Source organism: Bombina bombina, chromosome 6, assembly GCF_027579735.1.
Source record: "Bombina bombina isolate aBomBom1 chromosome 6, aBomBom1.pri, whole genome shotgun sequence".
Classification (NCBI taxonomy): domain Eukaryota; kingdom Metazoa; phylum Chordata; class Amphibia; order Anura; family Bombinatoridae; genus Bombina; species Bombina bombina.
Window position 1 is genome coordinate 40,330,856 of NC_069504.1, and position 21,363 is coordinate 40,352,218.

Genomic DNA, 21,363 nt, shown 5'->3' on the forward strand with positions numbered 1-21,363 from the left:
ATCCTAATAATATCCAGTAGCACGGGCCAGATTTAGGTAAGGTTGTAGGGTAGAATCTGTTTAATATTCACTCTAGAGGGGCCTTTTGAATTGTGGCCTTCTTTGTCAATCCATCAGAAGTTCCAAAGCACATATTTTAGTCCCATTTTATCTCACGGCCACAAAAAAAATGGCAAATATTAGTTCATTATTTCTGGGGAACCCAAAAAATATAGTGGACCTCAGTCACCAGTTTGGCCATCCCTGATTTAGACGACAATGCTCTGCCCTAAAGTTAAACATTGTTATACATTTTATATCTGTGTTGATCTATCTGAAATATTTCTGCCACAAAATCAGATTATTTATAACAGAAAATTCAATATATGTGATTTATAGAAACAGTAAATAAGAATGATGTTCAATATCATATTATTCACATACAGTTTAAACAATAATGTCTTGCAAAAATAATTTGATGCAATAAACCTAGACATGAAATGCTCTATTAGATCATGGATTTAAAGGGACAGTAAATTCAAAATTAAACTTTCATGATTCAGATATAGCATGTCATTTTAAACAATTTTCCAATTTACTTTGTTTATCAAATTTGCTTTGTTTTCTTGGTATCATTTATTGAAGAGTAAAACTAGGTAGGCTCATAAGAGCTTAAGAGTGTGCACGTGTCTTTAGTACTTTATTATATAACAAAGCTACAAATAATGTTGCAAAACACTGCTGCCATAGAATGACTAAAGACAAGTGACACTCCTGAGCTTTTATGAGCCTGTCTAGTTTTTACTCTTCAATAAAAGATACCAAAAGAACAAAGCAAATTTGATAACAGAAATATATTGAAAAGTTGTTTTAAATTGCCTGTTCTATCCTAATCATCAAAGTTTAATTTTTACTTTATTGTCCCTTTAAACATGATTTTAATTCATTACTGAATCACTTTCTAAAAACAGAAGTATGGTGAAAGTATGTTGAATAAAAATAATTAACAATTAGGTGTAGATTACATTTGATGTTAGAGTTTTTGTATGTGTAAATGTCTGCTATAGGTAGAGGTCTGCTTAATCCATTGCTTGACAAAATGTCCTGCAACTGACACTGCTGATTTTTTTGTCAATTCGGGGGTTAATGAGCGTTATGCCTCACCCCTGTTATAAAATCAATAATAGTAATAGGATTAATTATTATTTTGTATATAATAACATTACATTACGCGCTACATTATTATCGGGAGCCCCCGGGCAGCCAGGCGGGAACAGGCCCAGCCAGTGTGACCGGCGTCCTCGTTGCCTAGCAACAGCTGAGAACTGTCACTGTTCATCTTTATTTAGGCCGCCTTCTCGAATAAAACTGCTTGCTATTGGCTGGTGTGTAATTGTCTACCAATCATCTGGCCGGTTACTGGTAGGTGTCGCCGTTGAGGCTGCAAAGGAGGAGGTGGTTTGCCAGGTTGCTGTGTTGGGCTGTTTGAATTTAGAGGGATCATGTCTGCGAGGAGACAGATAGGGGATCCCGAGGTAAGTGCTTGTGAGGAGGGTGAGCGAGAAATGAGACTGGTGAGAAATGTCGGGGATATACGCACTGCGAAGTTTCCACTATTTACATTGCACCGTATTCACTAATATGTATGGAGATGGATACACTGTTCAATTGCACCATATTCACTAATATGTATGGAGATGGATACACTGTACAATTGCACCATATTCACTAATATGTATGGAGATGGATACACTGTACTATTGCACCATATTCACTAATATGTATGGAGATGGATACACTGTACAATTGCACCATATTCACTAATATGTATGGAGATGGATACACTGTACAATTGCACCATATTCACTAATATGTATGGAGATGGATACACTGTACAGTTGCACCATATTCACTAATATGTATGGAGATGGATACACTGTACAATTGCACCATATTCACTAATATGTATGGAGATGGATACACTGTACTATTGCACCATATTCACTAATATGTATGGAGATGGATACACTGTACAATTGCACCATATTCACTAATATGTATGGAGATGGATACACTGTACAATTGCACCATATTCACTAATATGTATGGAGATGGATACACTGTACAGTTGCACCATATTCACTAATATGTATGGAGATGGATACACTGTACAATTGCATTATATTCACTAATATGTATGGAGATGGATACACTGTACAATTGGACCATATTCACTAATATGTATGGAGATGGATACACTGTACTATTGCACCATATTCACTAATATGTATGGAGATGGATACACTGTACTATTGCACCATATTCACTAATATGTATGGAGATGGATACACTGTACTATTGCACCATATTCACTAATATGTATGGAGATGGATACACTGTTCAATTGCACCATATTCACTAATATGTATGGAGATGGATACACTGTTCAATTGCACCATATTCACTAATATGTATGGAGATGGATACACTGTTCAATTGCACCATATTCACTAATATGTATGGAGATGGATACACTGTTCAATTGCACCATATTCACTAATATGTATGGAGATGGATACACTGTTCAATTGCACCATATTCACTAATATGTATGGAGATGGATACACTGTACAATTGCACCATATTCACTAATATGTATGGAGATGGATACACTGTACAATTGCACCATATTCACTAATATGTATGGAGATGGATACACTGTACAATTGCACCATATTCACTAATATGTATGGAGATGGATACACTGTACAATTGCACCATATTTACTAATATGTATGGCGATGGATACACTGTACAATTGCACCATATTCACTAATATGTATGGAGATGGATACACTGTACAATTGCATTATATTCACTAATATGTATGGAGATGGATACACTGTACAATTGCATTATATTCACTAATATGTATGGAGATGGATACACTGTTCAATTGCACCATATTCACTAATATGTATGGCGATGGATACATTGTACAATTGCACCATATTCACTAATATGTATGGAGATGGATACACTGTACAATTGCATTATATTCACTAATATGTATGGAGATGGATACACTGTACAATTGCACCATATTCACTAATATGTTATGTATGACGATGGATACATTGTACAATTGCACCATATTCACTAATATGTATGAAGATGGATACATTGTATAATTGCACCATATTCACTAATATGTATGAAGATGGATACATTGTACAATTGCACCATATTCACTAATATGTATGAAGATGGATACATTGTACAATTGCACCATATTCACTAATATAAACAGGAAAATCCGTGATATTATATACCAAGGATCTCCTATAGGAGGCGCTGAATGAACAATGATAGATATTAATAAAGTAAATGTTCAACTTATTACACAATAAACAACTTATTATACAATATACATAATGTTAAAAAATTAAATTAAAATTGTGTATATACAGACGTGGCACGTGACCAATCTGACAATAGTAAAGTTCCAATTGTATCTGAAAGTCCAAATGTGGAAAAGGCAGCTCTCGGTCTTCACCCAAACGATGGTGTAACTTCTAAAATGGACAGCTGTAATGACAACAAAAACAGAGGCGCCACATGTGTAGATCAATAAGGACCAGCAATATCCAAAAGAAACAAGCTACAGGATACTCACAAACGTGAAGGCACTCAATTGTGCCTATAGGAACAATTGAGTGCCTTCACGTTTGTGAGTATCCTGTAGCTTGTTTCTTTTGGATATTGCTGGTCCTTATTGATCTACACATGTGGCGCCTCTGTTTTTGTTGTCATTACAGCTGTCCATATTCACTAATATGTATGGAGATGGATACGCTGTTCAATTGCACCATATTCACTAATATGTATGGAGATGGATACACTGTTCAATTGCATTATATTCACTAATATGTATGGAGATGGATACACTGTTCAATTGCATTATATATTCACTAATATGTATGGAGATGGATACACTGTACTATTGCACCATATTCACTAATATGTATGGAGATGGATACACTGTACTATTGCACCATATTCACTAATATGTATGGAGATGGATACACTGTACTATTGCACCATATTCACTAATATGTATGGAGATGGATGAGACGATACAATTAAAATGACAATCGTGTACGTATATACACTGATATATTTATACCTCCAATTGTCAAGCCACAGCATTAGGGCCAAAGATGTAAAGATCCCACCTTAATTGTTTCTGCGCTTGATTATGAAATATCTTAATATTATAAAACAATAACACATGGTGCAGTGCCTGCATAGGGATATTGAATGTGCTAAATTATTATGCTTGTTCATTAATAGTAATGTATGGAGATGGATACACTGTTCAATTGCACCATATTCACTAATATGTATGGAGATGGATACACTGTACAATTGCATTATATTCACTAATGTGTATGGAGATGGATACACTGTTCAATTGCACCATATTCACTAATGTGTATGGAGATGGATACACTGTACTATTGCACCATATTCACTAATATGTATGGAGATGGATACACTGTACTATTGCACCATATTCACTAATATGTATGGAGATGGATACACTGTACTATTGCACTATATTCACTAATATGTATGGAGATGGATACACTGTACTATTGCACCATATTCACTAATATGTATGGAGATGGATACACTGTACTATTGCACCATATTCACTAATATGTATGGAGATGGATACACTGTACTATTGCACCATATTCACTAATACGTATGGATACATTGTACAATTGCACCATATTCACTAATATGTATGGAGATGGATACATTGTACTATTGCACCATATTCACTAATATGTATGGCGATGGATACACTGTACAATTTCACCATATTCACTAATATGTATGGAGATGGATACACTGTACTATTGCACCATATTCACTAATATGTATGGAGATGGATACACTGTACTATTGCACCATATTCACTAATATGTATGGATACATTGTACAATTGCACCATATTCACTAATATGTATGGCGATGGATACATTGTACAATTGCACCATATTCACTAATATGTATGGAGATGGATACATTGTACTATTGCACCATATTCACTAATATGTATGGCGATGGATACACTGTTCAATTGCACCATATTCACTAATATGTATGGAGATGGATACACTGTACAATTGCATTATATTCACTAATGTGTATGGAGATGGATACACTGTTCAATTGCACCATATTCACTAATGTGTATGGAGATGGATACACTGTACTATTGCACCATATTCACTAATGTGTATGGAGATGGATACACTGTACTATTGCACCATATTCACTAATATGTATGGAGATGGATACACTGTACTATTGCACCATATTCACTAATATGTATGGAGATGGATACACTGTACTATTGCACCATATTCACTAATATGTATGGAGATGGATACACTGTACTATTGCACCATATTCACTAATATGTATGGAGATGGATACACTGTACTATTGCACCATATTCACTAATATGTATGGATACATTGTACAATTGCACCATATTCACTAATATGTATGGAGATGGATACACTGTACAATTGCACCATATTCACTAATATGTATGGAGATGGATACACTGTACAATTGCACCATATTCACTAATATGTATAGAGATGGATACATTGTACAATTGCACCATATTCACTAATATGTATGGAGATGGATACACTGTACAATTGCACCATATTCACTAATATGTATGGAGATGGATACATTGTACTATTGCACCATATTCACTAATATGTATGGAGATGGATACACTGTACTATTGCACCATATTCACTAATATGTATGGAGATGGATACACTGTACTATTGCACCATATTCACTAATATGTATGGAGATGGATACACTGTACTATTGCACCATATTCACTAATATGTATGGATACATTGTACAATTGCACCATATTCACTAATATGTATGGAGATGGATACACTGTACAATTGCACCATATTCACTAATATGTATGGAGATGGATACACTGTACAATTGCACCATATTCACTAATATGTATGGAGATGGATACATTGTACAATTGCACCATATTCACTAATATGTATGGAGATGGATACACTGTACTATTGCACCATATTCACTAATATGTATGGAGATGGATACACTGTACAATTGCACCATATTCACTAATATGTATGGAGATGGATACATTGTACTATTGCACCATATTCACTAATATGTATGGAGATGGATACACTGTACTATTGCACCATATTCACTAATATGTATGGAGATGGATACACTGTACAATTGCACCATATTCACTAATTTGTATGGCGATGGATGAGACGATACAATTAAAACGAGCTGGCAAAATGACAATCGTGTACGTATATACACTGATATATTTATACCTCCAATTGTCAAGCCACAGCATTAGGGCCAAAGATGTAAAGATCCCACCTTAATTGTTTCTGCATTTGATTATGAAATATCTTAATATTATAAAACAATAACACATGGGGCAGTGCCTGCATAGGGATATTGAATGTGCTAAATTATTATGCTTGTTAATAGTAATTAAATCATGTTATTCATTTGTGTATGGACATGAGATTCAAAATGAAACCTTCACGATTAAGGTAGCGCATGGGGTTACAAAAACAAAAAAAGCTTTCCTATTTCCTTTTATTAGCACATTTACTAATGTATATTTCTTTCATGTAATTAACAAGAGTCCATGAGCTAGTGACGTATGGGATATACATTCCTACCAGGAGGGGCAAAGTTTCCCAAACCTTAAAATGCCTATAAATACACCCCTCACCACACCCACAAATCAGTTTTACAAACTTTGCCTCCAAGGGAGGTGGTGAAGTAAGTTTGTGCTAGATTCTACGTTGATATGCGCTCCGCAGCAAGTTGGAGCCCGGTTTTCCTCTCAGCGTGCAATGAATGTCAGAGGGATGTGAGGAGAGTATTGCCTATTGAATGCAGTGATCTCCTTCTACGGGGTCTATTTCATAAGGTTCTCTGTTATCGGTCGTAGAGATTCATCTCTTACCTCCCTTTTCAGATCGACGATATACTCTTATATTTACCATTTCCTCTACTGATTCTCGTTTCAGTACTGGTTTGGCTTTCTACAAACATGTAGATGAGTGTCCTGGGGTAAGTAAGTCTTATTTTCTGTGACACTCTAAGCTATGGTTGGGCACTTTATTTATAAAGTTCTAAATATATGTATTCAAACATTTATTTGCCTTGACTCAGAATGTTCAACTTTCCTTATTTCCAGACAGTCAGTTTCATATTTGGGATTATGCTTTAAATTATCATATTTTGTCTTACCTCAAATTTGACTTTTTTCCCTGTGGGCTGTTAGGCTCGCGGGGGCTGAAAATGCTTCATTTTATTGCGTCATTTTTGGCGCGGATTTTTTTGGCGCAAAAATTCATTTCCGTTTCCGGCGTCATACGTGTCGCCGGAAGTTGCGTCATTTTTTGACGTTATTTTGCGCCAAAAATGTCGGCGTTCCGGATGTGGCGTCATTTTTTGCGCCAAAAGCATTTAGGCGCCAAATAATGTGGGCGTCTTATTTGGCGCCAAAAAATATGGGCGTCGCTTTTGTCTCCACATTATTTCAGTCTCATTTTCATTTGCTTCTGGTTGCTAGAAGCTTGATGTTTGGCATTTTTTTCCCATTCCTGAAACTGTCTTATAAGGAATTTGATTTATTTTGCTTTATATGTTGTTTTTTCTCTTACATATTGCAAGATGTCTCACGTTGCATCTGAGCCAGAAGATACTACAGGAAAACCACTGCCTGCTGGATCTACCAAAGCTAAGTGTATCTGCTGTAAACTTTTGGTAGCTATTTCTCCAGCTGTTGTTTGTATTAATTGTCATGACAAACTTGTTAAAGCAGATAATATTTCCTTTAGTGATGTACCATTGCCTGTTGCAGTTCCCTCAACATCTAAGGTGCAGAATGTTCCTGATAACATAAGAGATTTTGTTTCTGAATCCATAAAGAAGGCTTTGTCTGTTATTTCTCCTTCTAGTAAACGTAAAAAGTCTTTTAAATCTTCTCTCTCTACAGATGAATTTTTAAATGAACACCATCATTCTGATTCTTTGGACTCTTCTAGTTCAGAGGATTCTGTCTCAGAGATTGATGCTGATAAATCTTCATATTTATTTAAGATGGAATTTATTCGCTCTTTACTTAAAGAAGTACTAATTGCTTTAGAAATAGAGGATTCTAGTCCTCTTGATACTAATTCTATACGTTTGGATAAGGTTTTTAAAGCTCCTGCGGTTATTCCAGAAGTCTTTCCTGTTCCTAATGCTATTTCTGCAGTAATTGCTAAGGAATGGGATAAATTGGGTAATTCATTTACTCCTTCTAAACGTTTTAAGCAATTATATCCTGTTCCGCCTGACAGGTTAGAATTTTGGGACAAAATCCCTAAAGTTGATGGGGCTATTTCTACCCTTGCTAAACGTACTACCATTCCTACGTCAGATGGTACCTCGTTTAAGGATCCTTTAGATAGAAAAATTGAATCTTTTCTAAGAAAAGCTTATCTATGTTCAGGTAATCTTCTTAGACCTGCTATATCATTGGCTGATGTTGCTGCAGCTTCAACTTTTTGGTTGGAAACTCTAGCGCAACAAGTAACAAATCGTGATTCTCATGATATTATTATTCTTCTCCAGCATGCTAATAATTTCATCTGTGATGCCATTTTTGATATTATTAGAGTTGATGTTAGATTTATGTCTCTGGCTATCTTAGCCAGAAGAGCTTTATGGCTTAAGACTTGGAATGCTGATATGGCTTCTAAATCAACTCTACTTTCCATTTCTTTCCAGGGAAACAAATTATTTGGTTCTCAGTTGGATTCTATTATTTCAACTGTTACTGGTGGGAAAGGAACTTTTTTACCACAGGATAAAAAATCTAAAGGTAAAAACAGGGCTAACAATCGTTTTCGTTCCTTTCGTTTCAACAAAGAACAAAAGCCTGATCCTTCGTCCTCAGGAGCAGTTTCAGTTTGGAAACCATCTCCAGTCTGGAATAAATCCAAGCCTGCTAGAAAGGCAAAGCCTGCTTCTAAGTTCACATGAAGGTACGGCCCTCATTCCAGTTCAGCTGGTAGGGGGCAGGTTACGTTTTTTCAAAGAAATTTGGATCAAATCTGTTCACAATCTTTGGATTCAGAACATTGTTTCAGAAGGGTACAGAATTGGTTTCAAGATGAGACCTCCTGCAAAGAGATTTTTTCTTTCCCATGTCCCAGTAAATCCAGTGAAAGCTCAAGCATTTCTGAATTGTGTTTCAGATCTAGAGTTGGCTGGAGTAATTATGCCAGTTCCAGTTCCGGAACAGGGGATGGGGTTTTATTCAAATCTCTTCATTGTACCAAAGAAGGAGAATTCCTTCAGACCAGTTCTGGATCTAAAATTATTGAATCGTTATGTAAGGATACCAACGTTCAAGATGGTAACTGTAAGGACTATATTGCCTTTTGTTCAGCAAGGGAATTATATGTCCACAATAGATTTACAGGATGCATATCTGCATATTCCGATTCATCCAGATCATTATCAGTTCCTGAGATTCTCTTTTCTAGACAAGCATTACCAATTTGTGGCTCTACCGTTTGGCCTTGCTACAGCTCCAAGAATTTTCACAAAGATTCTCGGTGCCCTTCTGTCTGTAATCAGAGAACAGGGTATTGTGGTATTTCCTTATTTGGACGATATCTTGGTACTTGCTCCGTCTTTACATTTAGCAGAGTCTCATACGAATCGACTTGTGTTGTTTCTTCAAGATCATGGTTGGAGGATCAATTTACCAAAAAGTTCTTTGATTCCTCAAACAAGGGTAACCTTTCTGGGTTTCCAGATAGATTCAGTGTCCATGACTCTGTCTTTAACAGACAAGAGACGTCTAAAATTGATTACAGCTTGTCGAAACCTTCAGTCACAATCATTCCCTTCGGTAGCCTTATGCATGGAAATTCTAGGTCTTATGACTGCTGCATCGGACGCGATCCCCTTTGCTCGTTTTCACATGCGACCTCTTCAGCTCTGTATGCTGAACCAATGGTGCAGGGATTACACGAAGATATCTCAATTAATATCTTTAAAACCGATTGTTCGACACTCTCTAACGTGGTGGACAAATCACCATCGTTTAATTCAGGGGGCTTCTTTTGTTCTTCCGACCTGGACTGTAATTTCAACAGATGCAAGTCTCACAGGTTGGGGAGCTGTGTGGGGATCTCTGACGGCACAAGGAGTTTGGGAATCTCAGGAGGTGAGATTACCGATCAATATTTTGGAACTCCGTGCAATTTTCAGAGCTCTTCAGTTTTGGCCTCTTCTGAAGAGAGAATCGTTCATTTGTTTTCAGACAGACAATGTCACAACTGTGGCATACATCAATCATCAAGGAGGGACTCACAGTCCTCTGGCTATGAAAGAAGTATCTTGAATTTTGGTTTGGGCGGAATCCAGCTCCTGTCTAATCTCTGCGGTTCATATCCCAGGTGTAGACAATTGGGAAGCGGATTATCTCAGTCGCCAAACGTTGCATCCGGGCGAATGGTCTCTTCACCCAGAGGTATTTCTTCAGATTGTTCAATTGTGGGGGCTCCCAGAGATAGATCTGATGGCCTCTCATCTAAACAAGAAACTTCCCAGGTATCTGTCCAGATCCCGGGATCCTCAGGCGGAGGCAGTGGATGCATTATCACTTCCTTGGAAGTATCATCCTGCCTATATCTTTCCGCCTCTAGTTCTTCTTCCAAGAGTAATCTCCAAGATTCTGAGGGAATGCTCGTTTGTTCTGCTAATAGCTCCGGCATGGCCTCACAGGTTTTGGTATGCGGATCTTGTCCGGATGGCATCTTGCCAGCCATGGACTCTTCCGTTAAGACCAGACCTTCTGTCACAAGGTCCTTTTTTCCATCCGGATCTGAAATCCTTAAATTTAAAGGTATGGAGATTGAACGCTTGATTCTTGGTCATAGAGGTTTCTCTGACTCCGTGATTAATACTATGTTACAGGCTCGTAAATCTGTATCTCGAGAGATATATTATAGAGTCTGGAAGACTTATATTTCATGGTGTCTTTCTCATCATTTTTCTTGGCATTCTTTTAGAATACCGAGAATTTTACAATTTCTTCAGGATGGTTTGGATAAGGGTTTGTCCGCAAGTTCTTTGAAAGGACAAATCTCTGCTCTTTCTGTTCTTTTTCACAGAAAGATTGCTATTCTTCCTGATATTCATTGTTTTGTACAAGCTTTGGTTCGTATAAAACCTGTCATTAAGTCAATTTCTCCTCCTTGGAGTTTGAATTTGGTTCTGGGAGCTCTTCAAGCTCCTCCGTTTGAACCTATGCATTCATTGGACATTAAATTACTTTCTTGGAAAGTTTTGTTCCTTTTGGCCATCTCTTCTGCTAGAAGAGTTTCTGAATTATCTGCTCTTTCGTGTGAGTCTCCTTTTCTGATTTTTCATCAGGATAAGGCGGTGTTGCGAACTTCTTTTGAATTTTTACCTAAAGTTGTGAATTCCAACAACATTAGTAGAGAAATTGTGGTTCCTTCATTATGTCCTAATCCTAAGAATTCTAAGGAGAAATCATTGCATTCTTTGGATGTTGTTAGAGCTTTGAAATATTATGTTGAAGCTACGAAATCTTTCCGTAAGACTTCTAGTCTATTTGTTATCTTTTCCGGTTCTAGGAAAGGCCAGAAAGCTTCTGCCATTTCTTTGGCATCTTGGTTGAAATCTTTAATTCATCTTGCCTATGTTGAGTCGGGTAAAACTCCGCCTCAAAGAATTACAGCTCATTCTACTAGGTCAGTTTCTACTTCCTGGGCGTTTAGGAATGAAGCTTCGGTTGACCAGATCTGCAAAGCAGCAACTTGGTCTTCTTTGCATACTTTTACTAAATTCTACCATTTTGATGTATTTTCTTCTTCTGAAGCAGTTTTTGGTAGAAAAGTTCTTCAGGCAGCGGTTTCAGTTTGAATCTTCTGCTTATGTTTTTTGTTAAACTTTATTTTGGGTGTGGATTATTTTCAGCAGGAATTGGCTGTCTTTATTTTATCCCTCCCTCTCTAGTGACTCTTGTGTGGAAAGATCCACATCTTGGGTAGTCATTATCCCATACGTCACTAGCTCATGGACTCTTGTTAATTACATGAAAGAAAACATAATTTATGTAAGAACTTACCTGATAAATTCATTTCTTTCATATTAACAAGAGTCCATGAGGCCCACCCTTTTTTGTGGTGGTTATGATTTTTTTGTATAAAGCACAATTATTCCAATTCCTTATTTTATATGCTTCGCACTTTTTCTTATCACCCCACTTCTTGGCTATTCGTTAAACTGATTTGTGGGTGTGGTGAGGGGTGTATTTATAGGCATTTTAAGGTTTGGGAAACTTTGCCCCTCCTGGTAGGAATGTATATCCCATACGTCACTAGCTCATGGACTCTTGTTAATATGAAAGAAATGAATTTATCAGGTAAGTTCTTACATAAATTATGTTTTTGTTGAAAAGAATATCTAGGAAGGCTCAGGAGCACCAATGCGCTGCTAAGAGCTAGCTGGTGATTGGTGGATATGCATATATGCCTCTTGCCATTGGCTCACCCAATGAGTTCAGCTTGACCCTAGTAGTGCATTACTGTACTGGAGCTGAGCCAGCCATGTGATTGCTGCTGCTTATTGGCCGTGACCAGCCTCTCTGTGGCTCCCGAGCGGTACTTTAATGTGTATACTGTGATTGCTTCTAACACACAGAGAATTTTCTTTTTGCAATTTCATGTACTTTAATTTACATAACTGGAATTTATTTTTCTTGGTATTCTTTGTTGAAAAGTATATCTAGATAGGCGCAGGAATGTGCACCATCTAGACATGGTCTGGCTACATTATTGCAAATACTGCTGCTATCAAGTGCTCAAAAGTGTATAACTGTTGCAAATATTGATGCGACACTGCTACCATATAGTGCTAAAAACACATTATTATTTATTCGTGTTGCACTGTTAAATGCTGTAGGGTTGATGTGTGCACATTCCTGAGACTTCCTTGGTATGCTCTTTAACAAAGGATAACCTTTTTTTTTTTCTTCTTCATATTACTTATGTCTCAATAATAAAACTTTTATTGTGTTCCTTTAAAGTCAAAGTGATTCAGATACAGCATTGAATTGTAAACAACTTCCCCCTTTACTTTTTTATATGTATTTTGTGATTGGCTGATGGCTGTCACATGATACAAGGGGAAGATAAATTGAGCTAACTTTGAAACTTTACAGAACAAAATCTATTACTCATTTGAAATTCAGACTAAGTGCTTTGGCGCTGTCTTTTTATTCATACATGTGTTAATTATGTTATGTTACCCTGCTTTATTTAATAGGTATTTTTAAATCACATATAGTATGAGGGCCAGGTATACATCTGTCACACCATGTCAACTATGTATTTTCTTTACAAACATATCAAGAAAGCCCACATGTTTCCACTGCAGGGTCTCGTAAAACAGATGAAACTGGATTACCATGTTACATTAGCTGACCATTAAAGGGAAAGGAAACCCCAAAATTTTATTTTGTGATTTGGATAGAACATATCATTTTAAACAACTTTCCAATTGACTTCCATGATCAAATGTGCTTCGTTCTCATGTTATCCTTTGCTGAAAGGACAGCATTGCACTACTGACAGCTAGCTGAACACATCTAGTCAGCCAATCACAAAAGACAAATGTGTGCAGGCACCAATCAGCAGCAGCTCCCACTAGTGTAGGATATGTGCGTATTCTTTTTTTTAACAAGGGATACTAAGCAAACAAAGCACATTTGAAACTAGAAGTGAATTTAAAAGTGACTTAAAATGACCTGCTCTATCAGAAGCATGCACGTTTAATTTTGACTTTACTATCCCTTTTAAGTCAGGTGCCCCTAGGCAGCTGTTTATAACTATAGAGAAATCCAGTCGTGTGCTGTTAGATATAGTATAAATGCACTATTTTCAGGTCAGTAACTAGCACTGCTGATTGGATCAATGGCTGTTTCCGCAAGAGACCTACAGTGCTCTGTAGGTACCAAGTGGTAGTTCTACTATGTATTTAATCCCTTTGCCTGGGTCACTGGTGGTAAAATTACATGCTCTAACAAATTAGATCCCAGATGACCTCATTCATTCATTCATTCATTTCCTTTCATTAATTCTGGATAACGGATAATCTGTGACATCGCTAATACATTCATTTTGATTACTGTTTCATACTGCAGTAATATCGTTTACAGTTTTATTTTTTTATTTTTATATTAGTTATAAGCTGAATATATATAACGGGATCTATAAATAATATAGCACAACAGTGAGAAATGAGGCAGACACTCAGGTAGTCAAATTCAAAAACATTTTACTTCATAGGCAGCAGTACAGGCAGAGCAACATTTCAGGGTTCACACCCCTCCTCAGGCTCAATACAAATGAGCATATCTTCCATCGTTAACCCGTTAACGACCAAGGACGTGCCAGAAACGTCCAACAAAAAAACACCCTTAACGACCAAGGACGTTCCTGGCACATCCTCTGGGGTTTGAAGCTCTGGAAGCGATCCTGATCGCTTCCAGGGTATTGCAATGATGCCTCAATATTCAGGCATCTCTGCAATACCCTTTTTACCCCACCGATGCAGAGAGCCACTCTGTGGCCCTCTCTGCATCGGACATCGATGGCCGCAATCGTTGGTGGGTGGGCGGCCATCGATGCATGGCTGATGAAAGAGGGGGTCGGGATTGTGGGTGGGGTAGCCAGGGGCGCGCACAGACGCGTGCACGGAGCGGGTGGGAACTGCTACATTACAGAATATTTTTTTTAGAAAAGTGGGAGAGAGGGGGGAGGGAAGTTTTATAAAATGAATCTAAGGGATCTAGGAGGGGGTGGGGGGTTGGTCTTTGGGGGGAGCTACAATACAGAAGTAAATAAATAAATAAATAAATAAAAAAACATTTTTTTTTAAATTTAAACTGGGTACTGGCAGACAGCTGCCAGTACCCAAGATGGCAGACAATAAGGTAGAGGGGGGAGGGTTAGAGAACTGTTTGGGGGGGGGGATCAGGGAGGTTTGGGGCTAAGGGGGAATTCTACATATCAGCATATGTAAATATGCTAAAAAACATAAAATTAAAGATACCTTTTATTTTAGTACTGGCAGACTTTCTGCCTGTACTTAAAATGGCAGGAACAATTGTGGGGGAGGGAAGAGAGAGGTTTAGGAGGGATCAGGGGGTGTTATGTGTCAGGTGGGAGGCTGATCTCTACACTAAAGCTAAAATTAACCCTACAAGCTCCCTACATGCTCCTTTAGTAACCCCTTCACTGCTGGGCATAATACACGTGTGGTGCGCAGTGGCATTTAGCGGCCTTCTAATTACCAAAAAGCAACGCCAAAGCCATATATGTCTGCTATTTCTGAACAAAGGGGATCCCAGAGAATCATTTACAACTATTTGTGCCATAATTGCACAAGCTGTTTGTAAATAATTTCTGTGACAAACCTAAAATTTGTGAAAAAGTGAACATTTTTTTTTTTATTTGATCGCATTTGGCGGTGAAATGGTGGCATGAAATATACCAAAATGGGCCTAGATCAATACTTTGGGATGTCTTCTAAAATAAAATATATACATGTCAAGGGATATTCAGGGATTCCTGAAAGATATCAGTGTTCTAATGTAACTAGCGCTAATTTTGAAAAAAAGTGGTTTGGAAATAGCAAAGTGCTACTTATATTTATGGCCCTATAACTTGCAAAAAAAGCAAATAACATGTAAACATTGGGTATTTCTAAACTCAGGACAAAATTTAGGAAACTATTTAGCATGGGTGTTTTTTGGTGGTTGTAGATGTGTAACAGATTTTGGGGGTCAAAGTTAGAAAAAGTGTGTTTTTTTTTTTTTTTCCATTTTTTTTCCCTCGTATTTTATAAAAAAAAATTATAGTAAATTATAAGATGATGAAAATAATGGTATCTTTAGAAAGTCCATTTAATGGCGAGAAAAACGGTATATAATATGTGTGGGTACAGTAAATGAGTAAGAGGAAAATTACAGCTAAACACAAACACAGCAGAAATGTAAAAATAGCCTTGGTCCCAGACGGTCAACAAATGGAAAAGTGCTCTGGTCACAAAGGGGTTAAATAGCCACATATACCACACCCACCTCTGACATCATAGATACGTCCCATAGAAAATCAGGTCTATCATATATTTAAGTACATTGTTTAACTTAAAACAAAATAACAGTAGTAATAAAGCTTATTAACAAACAAAATCTGTCTATGAAACAAAAAAAATCTAGATAATCACTGATAATCCAATATATACTTTTATCTGATAGCTGTTCAAATCCAGCTATCACTATATTTACTTAACTTTATATGTAGGACAAGATAAAACAAACTCATTTCTTATTTATAATAGGATAGCTAAATTATAATCCCTATTGAGACCCTTAGGATGCATAGCACTAAGGGCTAGATTTATCAAAGCCATTTTCCTTTAATCCCCTCCAAAATAGCGCATACGACCTGATTGTCATATTCATCATAGCACTCTGCGCCTATAATTGCGTGAATCTGAAAGAAACTTCTTCGCACTCCGCTTGCATTCGCCTAGGCGCGCTCCCAAGTGCTTCCACTGGCATATATATATATATATATATATATATATATATATATATATATATATATATATATATATATATATATATATTCTTCATTCTCTTGGTATCTTTATTTGAAATGTAAGTTTAGTTGCCGGCCCATTTTTGGTGAACAACCTGGGTTGTCCCTGCTGATTGGTGGATAAATTCATCCACCAATAAAAAGTGCTGTCCAGAGACTGAACCAAAAAAAAAAAAAAGCTTAGATGCCTTCTTTTTCAAATAAAGATAGCAAGAGAACGCAGACAAATTGATAATAGGAGTAAATGAGAAAGTTGCTTAAAATTGCATGCTCTATCTGAATCACGAAAGAAAACATTTGGGTTCAGTGTCCCTTTAACTTAAAAAACGTTTTTTTAATAAAACCAAAACATGGCGGCGTAAATATTTATAGCGATGTACTGTCATAAATAGGGAGTAAATGCTGTTTCTGACAGGCGAAATTTATCATTATTACGCCCCAGCTCGCCTGTGCAAAGTTACGTTTTTTGTTGTTGTTTTTTTTTATAAATTCAGGCGCACGTGCGCTTTTCCGGAGGCAAGCTGGGGCGCAGTTACAGGCGAGGCACATACAGAGTTTGCCTAGCCTTTGATAAATCTAGCCCTAAGTTTATGTATCCACATAGCCTCCTTTCTAAGTAACACTTTACCTCTGTCAAAGCCTATACCACTGCTAGGGACATGATCAAGAACCATCTCTAATAAATTAATTTTGATTACTGTTTCATATTGCAGTAATATCGTTTACAGGGTTTTTTTTGTTTGTTTTTTAATTTATATTATTTATAAGCTGAATATATATAACGGGATCTATGAATAATATAACACAACAGTTGAGTGCATGACTGATTGGACCTGTGGGTTTGGAAATGCTTTGATCATATCATTAGAATATAACACAATGCATTAGCAAACAGTCACATAGAGTAATTCCGGGGTCAACAAATTTGTTTAAAATGTAGGTGCCAGTAAGAATATTTAGTAGCCAGACAGTGGCATTTGTATATAGATATATGGAGAATAACCCAAAAAATTAGGAGCCAGAGGTTTGTTCATAAGAGCCAGTTTAGATTTTACTTTCGGTGTGACGGTGTCACTAGAAGTGTGACTTGTCTGCACATTGTTATAGATGTCATTTTAATTACCACTGACATGTATGCATGGGTAGTATAATGTCATTTTTATACTAAAGTCACAGGTGACATCATACATATAGTTCAAAGGCACTGGATCATTCATTTACCTAGCGTGAAACCAGTTTTTGTAAAGGGTTACAAAGGTCAAAGTTGAGATGTGCATGGGAGAATTTCAGTTTAAAAAAGAAGCATTTGTTACAATATAAGTTTGTAAACAAAACAAAAATGCTTTTAGAAAATGGCTTTTTTATCGGCATACTCGCATATGCTGTGAGGGCTGGTGCATTAGTATTCAAGCTTAGAGAGCTGGTGGGGGTTTGTCATACAAGCCACTGTTGACTGTCTGGGAAGGTGGGGGGTTTAATACTGGTGCAAGGGGTCTCACAGCATACTTGTGTATGCCACTGATAACCAGTAGTAACCTTTCTTAGGAGCGTTTTTTGCTAATAGAAGTAGATTACAAAGATGTTTCTTCACCCATGCACATTTCATTTTTGACCTTTCTTCCTCTTTAAAAGGATATAAAAGTTTAAAAAAGAAAAGTCTAATATGTTAGATAATTTTATTATTTCGCTGTTGCTTGTATATAACTGTTTTTAACCCCAGCAAATGGATTAAACACATAGTTAAAGTCGGCTTCAGAGCAGCAATTGCACTGCTTGCAGCTGGCTGAAAACATCTGGTGAGCCAAGACAGCAGACAATATTGTTTAATGACCAGCAAGCAGCCAGTAGTGGATTGCTGCTGCTGAGGATATGTACATATGCTTTTCCAACAAAGGATACAAAGAGGAAGTTTGAAAATTAGTGAATTTAAAAGTGACTTAAAATAACATACTCTTAATTACGCAAGCTTAAAGGGATATGAAACCCAAAATTATTTTTTCATGACGGAGCATGTAACTTTAAACAACGTTCTAATTTATTATCAATTTTTATTCATTCTCTCTGTATCTTTTGTTGAAAAGCAGGGATGTAAGCTTAGGAGCCGGCCTATTTCTGGAGCACTATATGGCAGCAGTTTTGCAAGAATGATATCCATTTGCAAGAGCACTGCTATGTAGTGCTACAGATGCATACCTAGGTATCTCCTCAACAAAGGATATCATGAGAACAAAGCAAATTTGATAATATAAGTAAATTGTAAACTGTTTTTAAAATAGTATGTTCTATCTGAATCACAAAATATTTTTGTGGGGTTTATATCCCTTTAAGCTAAGTCTCTTTCACACCCCTGTGCTAGGCTGATTTTGTTTTTTGTTTGATGCTTTAATTTAAATGCTACTGTATATATATATTTATATATTGAGCGTGAAAAGGATGTAACAACAAATGTATATTTTTGTTAACCCCTTTACGCCGTTAGGACAGCATGGAACATCCTCCCTTATGTGGAATAGGACCGGAGGGCATGCCTAGAAGCGTATGCAGTCCCCATGAGCCAATCCCGGCCTTGAAATCACGTGATCGCATTGACAATCGTTTGATTTAATTTTTACATTAAGTGTTTACATCAATCTTTGTTGCGATGTTAACACTTTGATCCCGGCGCAAAGGGGATAAGATTTTAGTAAATAGCATTACACATAGCCAGTTCATCATTATTGATACTGTGATCACCTTGCCAATTTTTTATCAAGGGTATCTAAATTTGAAAGAGGGGCCCATACAGGCTTCTGAGGGACGTAATAAAAACTAGAAGGTTCCATTTTTTATTTTTTTTTGCCAAGTGATCGTCACCTGCCTCCTTCAGCTCTCATGCTGCTATGCTATTACCCCCCCCCCCCACTTTGTGACGTCACCGCACGTTGGTGGTGTTGTCACCGGCACTCCCATTGAAGGCTTGGGAGTGCCACCAAAGATACCTGTCCTGTAGTGCGAGGAACTGCTGAAAACGGCTTCTGATCAGTGATCCCCTTGCATGATGAAACTGGCTTGTTATGTGCATCAAACTAGTAAAAGGCAAACACTTAAATGGACAGTCTACTCCAGAATTTTTATTCTTTAGATAATCCCTTTATTACCCATTCTCCAGTTTTCTATAACCAACACGTTATAGTAATATACTTTTTTACCTCTGTGATTACCTTGTATCTAAGCCTCTAAAGACCTGAGATAAGGAATCAGTATGCAGACAGATTTGCATTTTAGCCAATCAGTGCTGACTCATAAGTAACTCCACGGGAGTGAGCACAATGTTCTCAATATGGAACACATGAACTAACGCTGTCTCACTGTGAAAAACTGGTAAAATGCATTGAGATAAGAGGCGGCCTTCAAGGTCTTAGAAATTAGCAAATGGGCCTACCTAGGTTTAACTTTTAACAAAGAATATCAAGAGAACAATGCAAATTTGATGATTAAAAGTAGACTGGAAAGTTATTTACAATGCATGCCCTATCTGAATCATAGTTTTAATTTTTACTAGACTGTCCCTTTTATAAATGCTTAATTATGCATAGTATTAATAATGCTCTACATCTACACATAAGTTTATCTAAACATTTCTGATGAAGTCAAACAATTGAAAGTTTATTAACACACAATGACAGTGGCAATCCCAGTTGTCTCGAGACTGAGGCTCAGATTGGCTCTTCCAAATACAGTATAGGATGGCTGGTTTGACTATTGAAAAACAGTTGCAGCAAATAAGGTGTTAATCTGTTCTAATAATATTCAGGTTCTGCAGATATGTTAATCTATTAGAAGACCGCAGACAAATGTTGCAATTACAAGGTGTTTACTGTCCTTTTAAGCACAAACTAAAATCCCTCTAAATCTCTACATTTAGCCACCAATCGGCAAGCGCTACCCAGGTGCTGAACCAAACATTACATTCCTGCTTTTTCAAACAAAGATACCAAGAGAACGAAGAAAAATTGGTAATAGGAGTAAATGAGAAAGTTGCTTAAAATTTCACGCTCTACCTGAATCATGGAAGAAAACATTTGGGTTTCATATCCCTTTAACCATCCACTTGTAATTCCAGATTGAGGTACCAGATCTGTAATCTGATTTTAGATACTGCATAGTAAACATATGTTCTGGATATATATTTTGCGTTGCGTTGTGTGTTACTAAGTTACAATGCGACTTGGTAGTTTTGAAAATCTTTTGCTGTTTCTTGCTAAAATGTATCTGATCTGCAGACAGCTGTACATGGGAATTACAGTTTTGTTCTCCTGTATAATTAGTGACTATTCATTTCATAGTTCTATAGTTATAATCATCTTTTATGGAAAATACGTGCTGATAGCCTTGGAAAATTTGCCAGTAAGCAGGGCCGAACTGGGATATCAGAGCGGCCCTGGAAATGTTGGTAAACCAGTCACAGCCCCCCAGCCCTGCTTTCACCCCAGCTAACTTGCCTCGGGCCACTTTTATGCTGCCACAGGCCCTCTCATCAGGAGCAGAACAGCCTTAAAGAAATGCGCTACGCATGTCCACA

General features: G+C 37.0%; 1 protein-coding gene across 1 annotated transcript in view; it reads left to right on the forward strand.

Moving 5' to 3' along the window:
* The first annotated feature begins 1,424 nt into the window (after positions 1 to 1,424).
* CEP41 (centrosomal protein 41) overlaps positions 1,425 to 21,363 on the forward strand; it is a 230,407-nt gene continuing 210,468 nt past the window's right edge. The window contains exon 1 of the mRNA XM_053716382.1: positions 1,425 to 1,514. Coding sequence (XP_053572357.1) covers positions 1,482 to 1,514 — 33 coding nt within the window. The 5' untranslated portion in view covers positions 1,425 to 1,481. The remainder of the gene's footprint in view (positions 1,515 to 21,363) is intronic.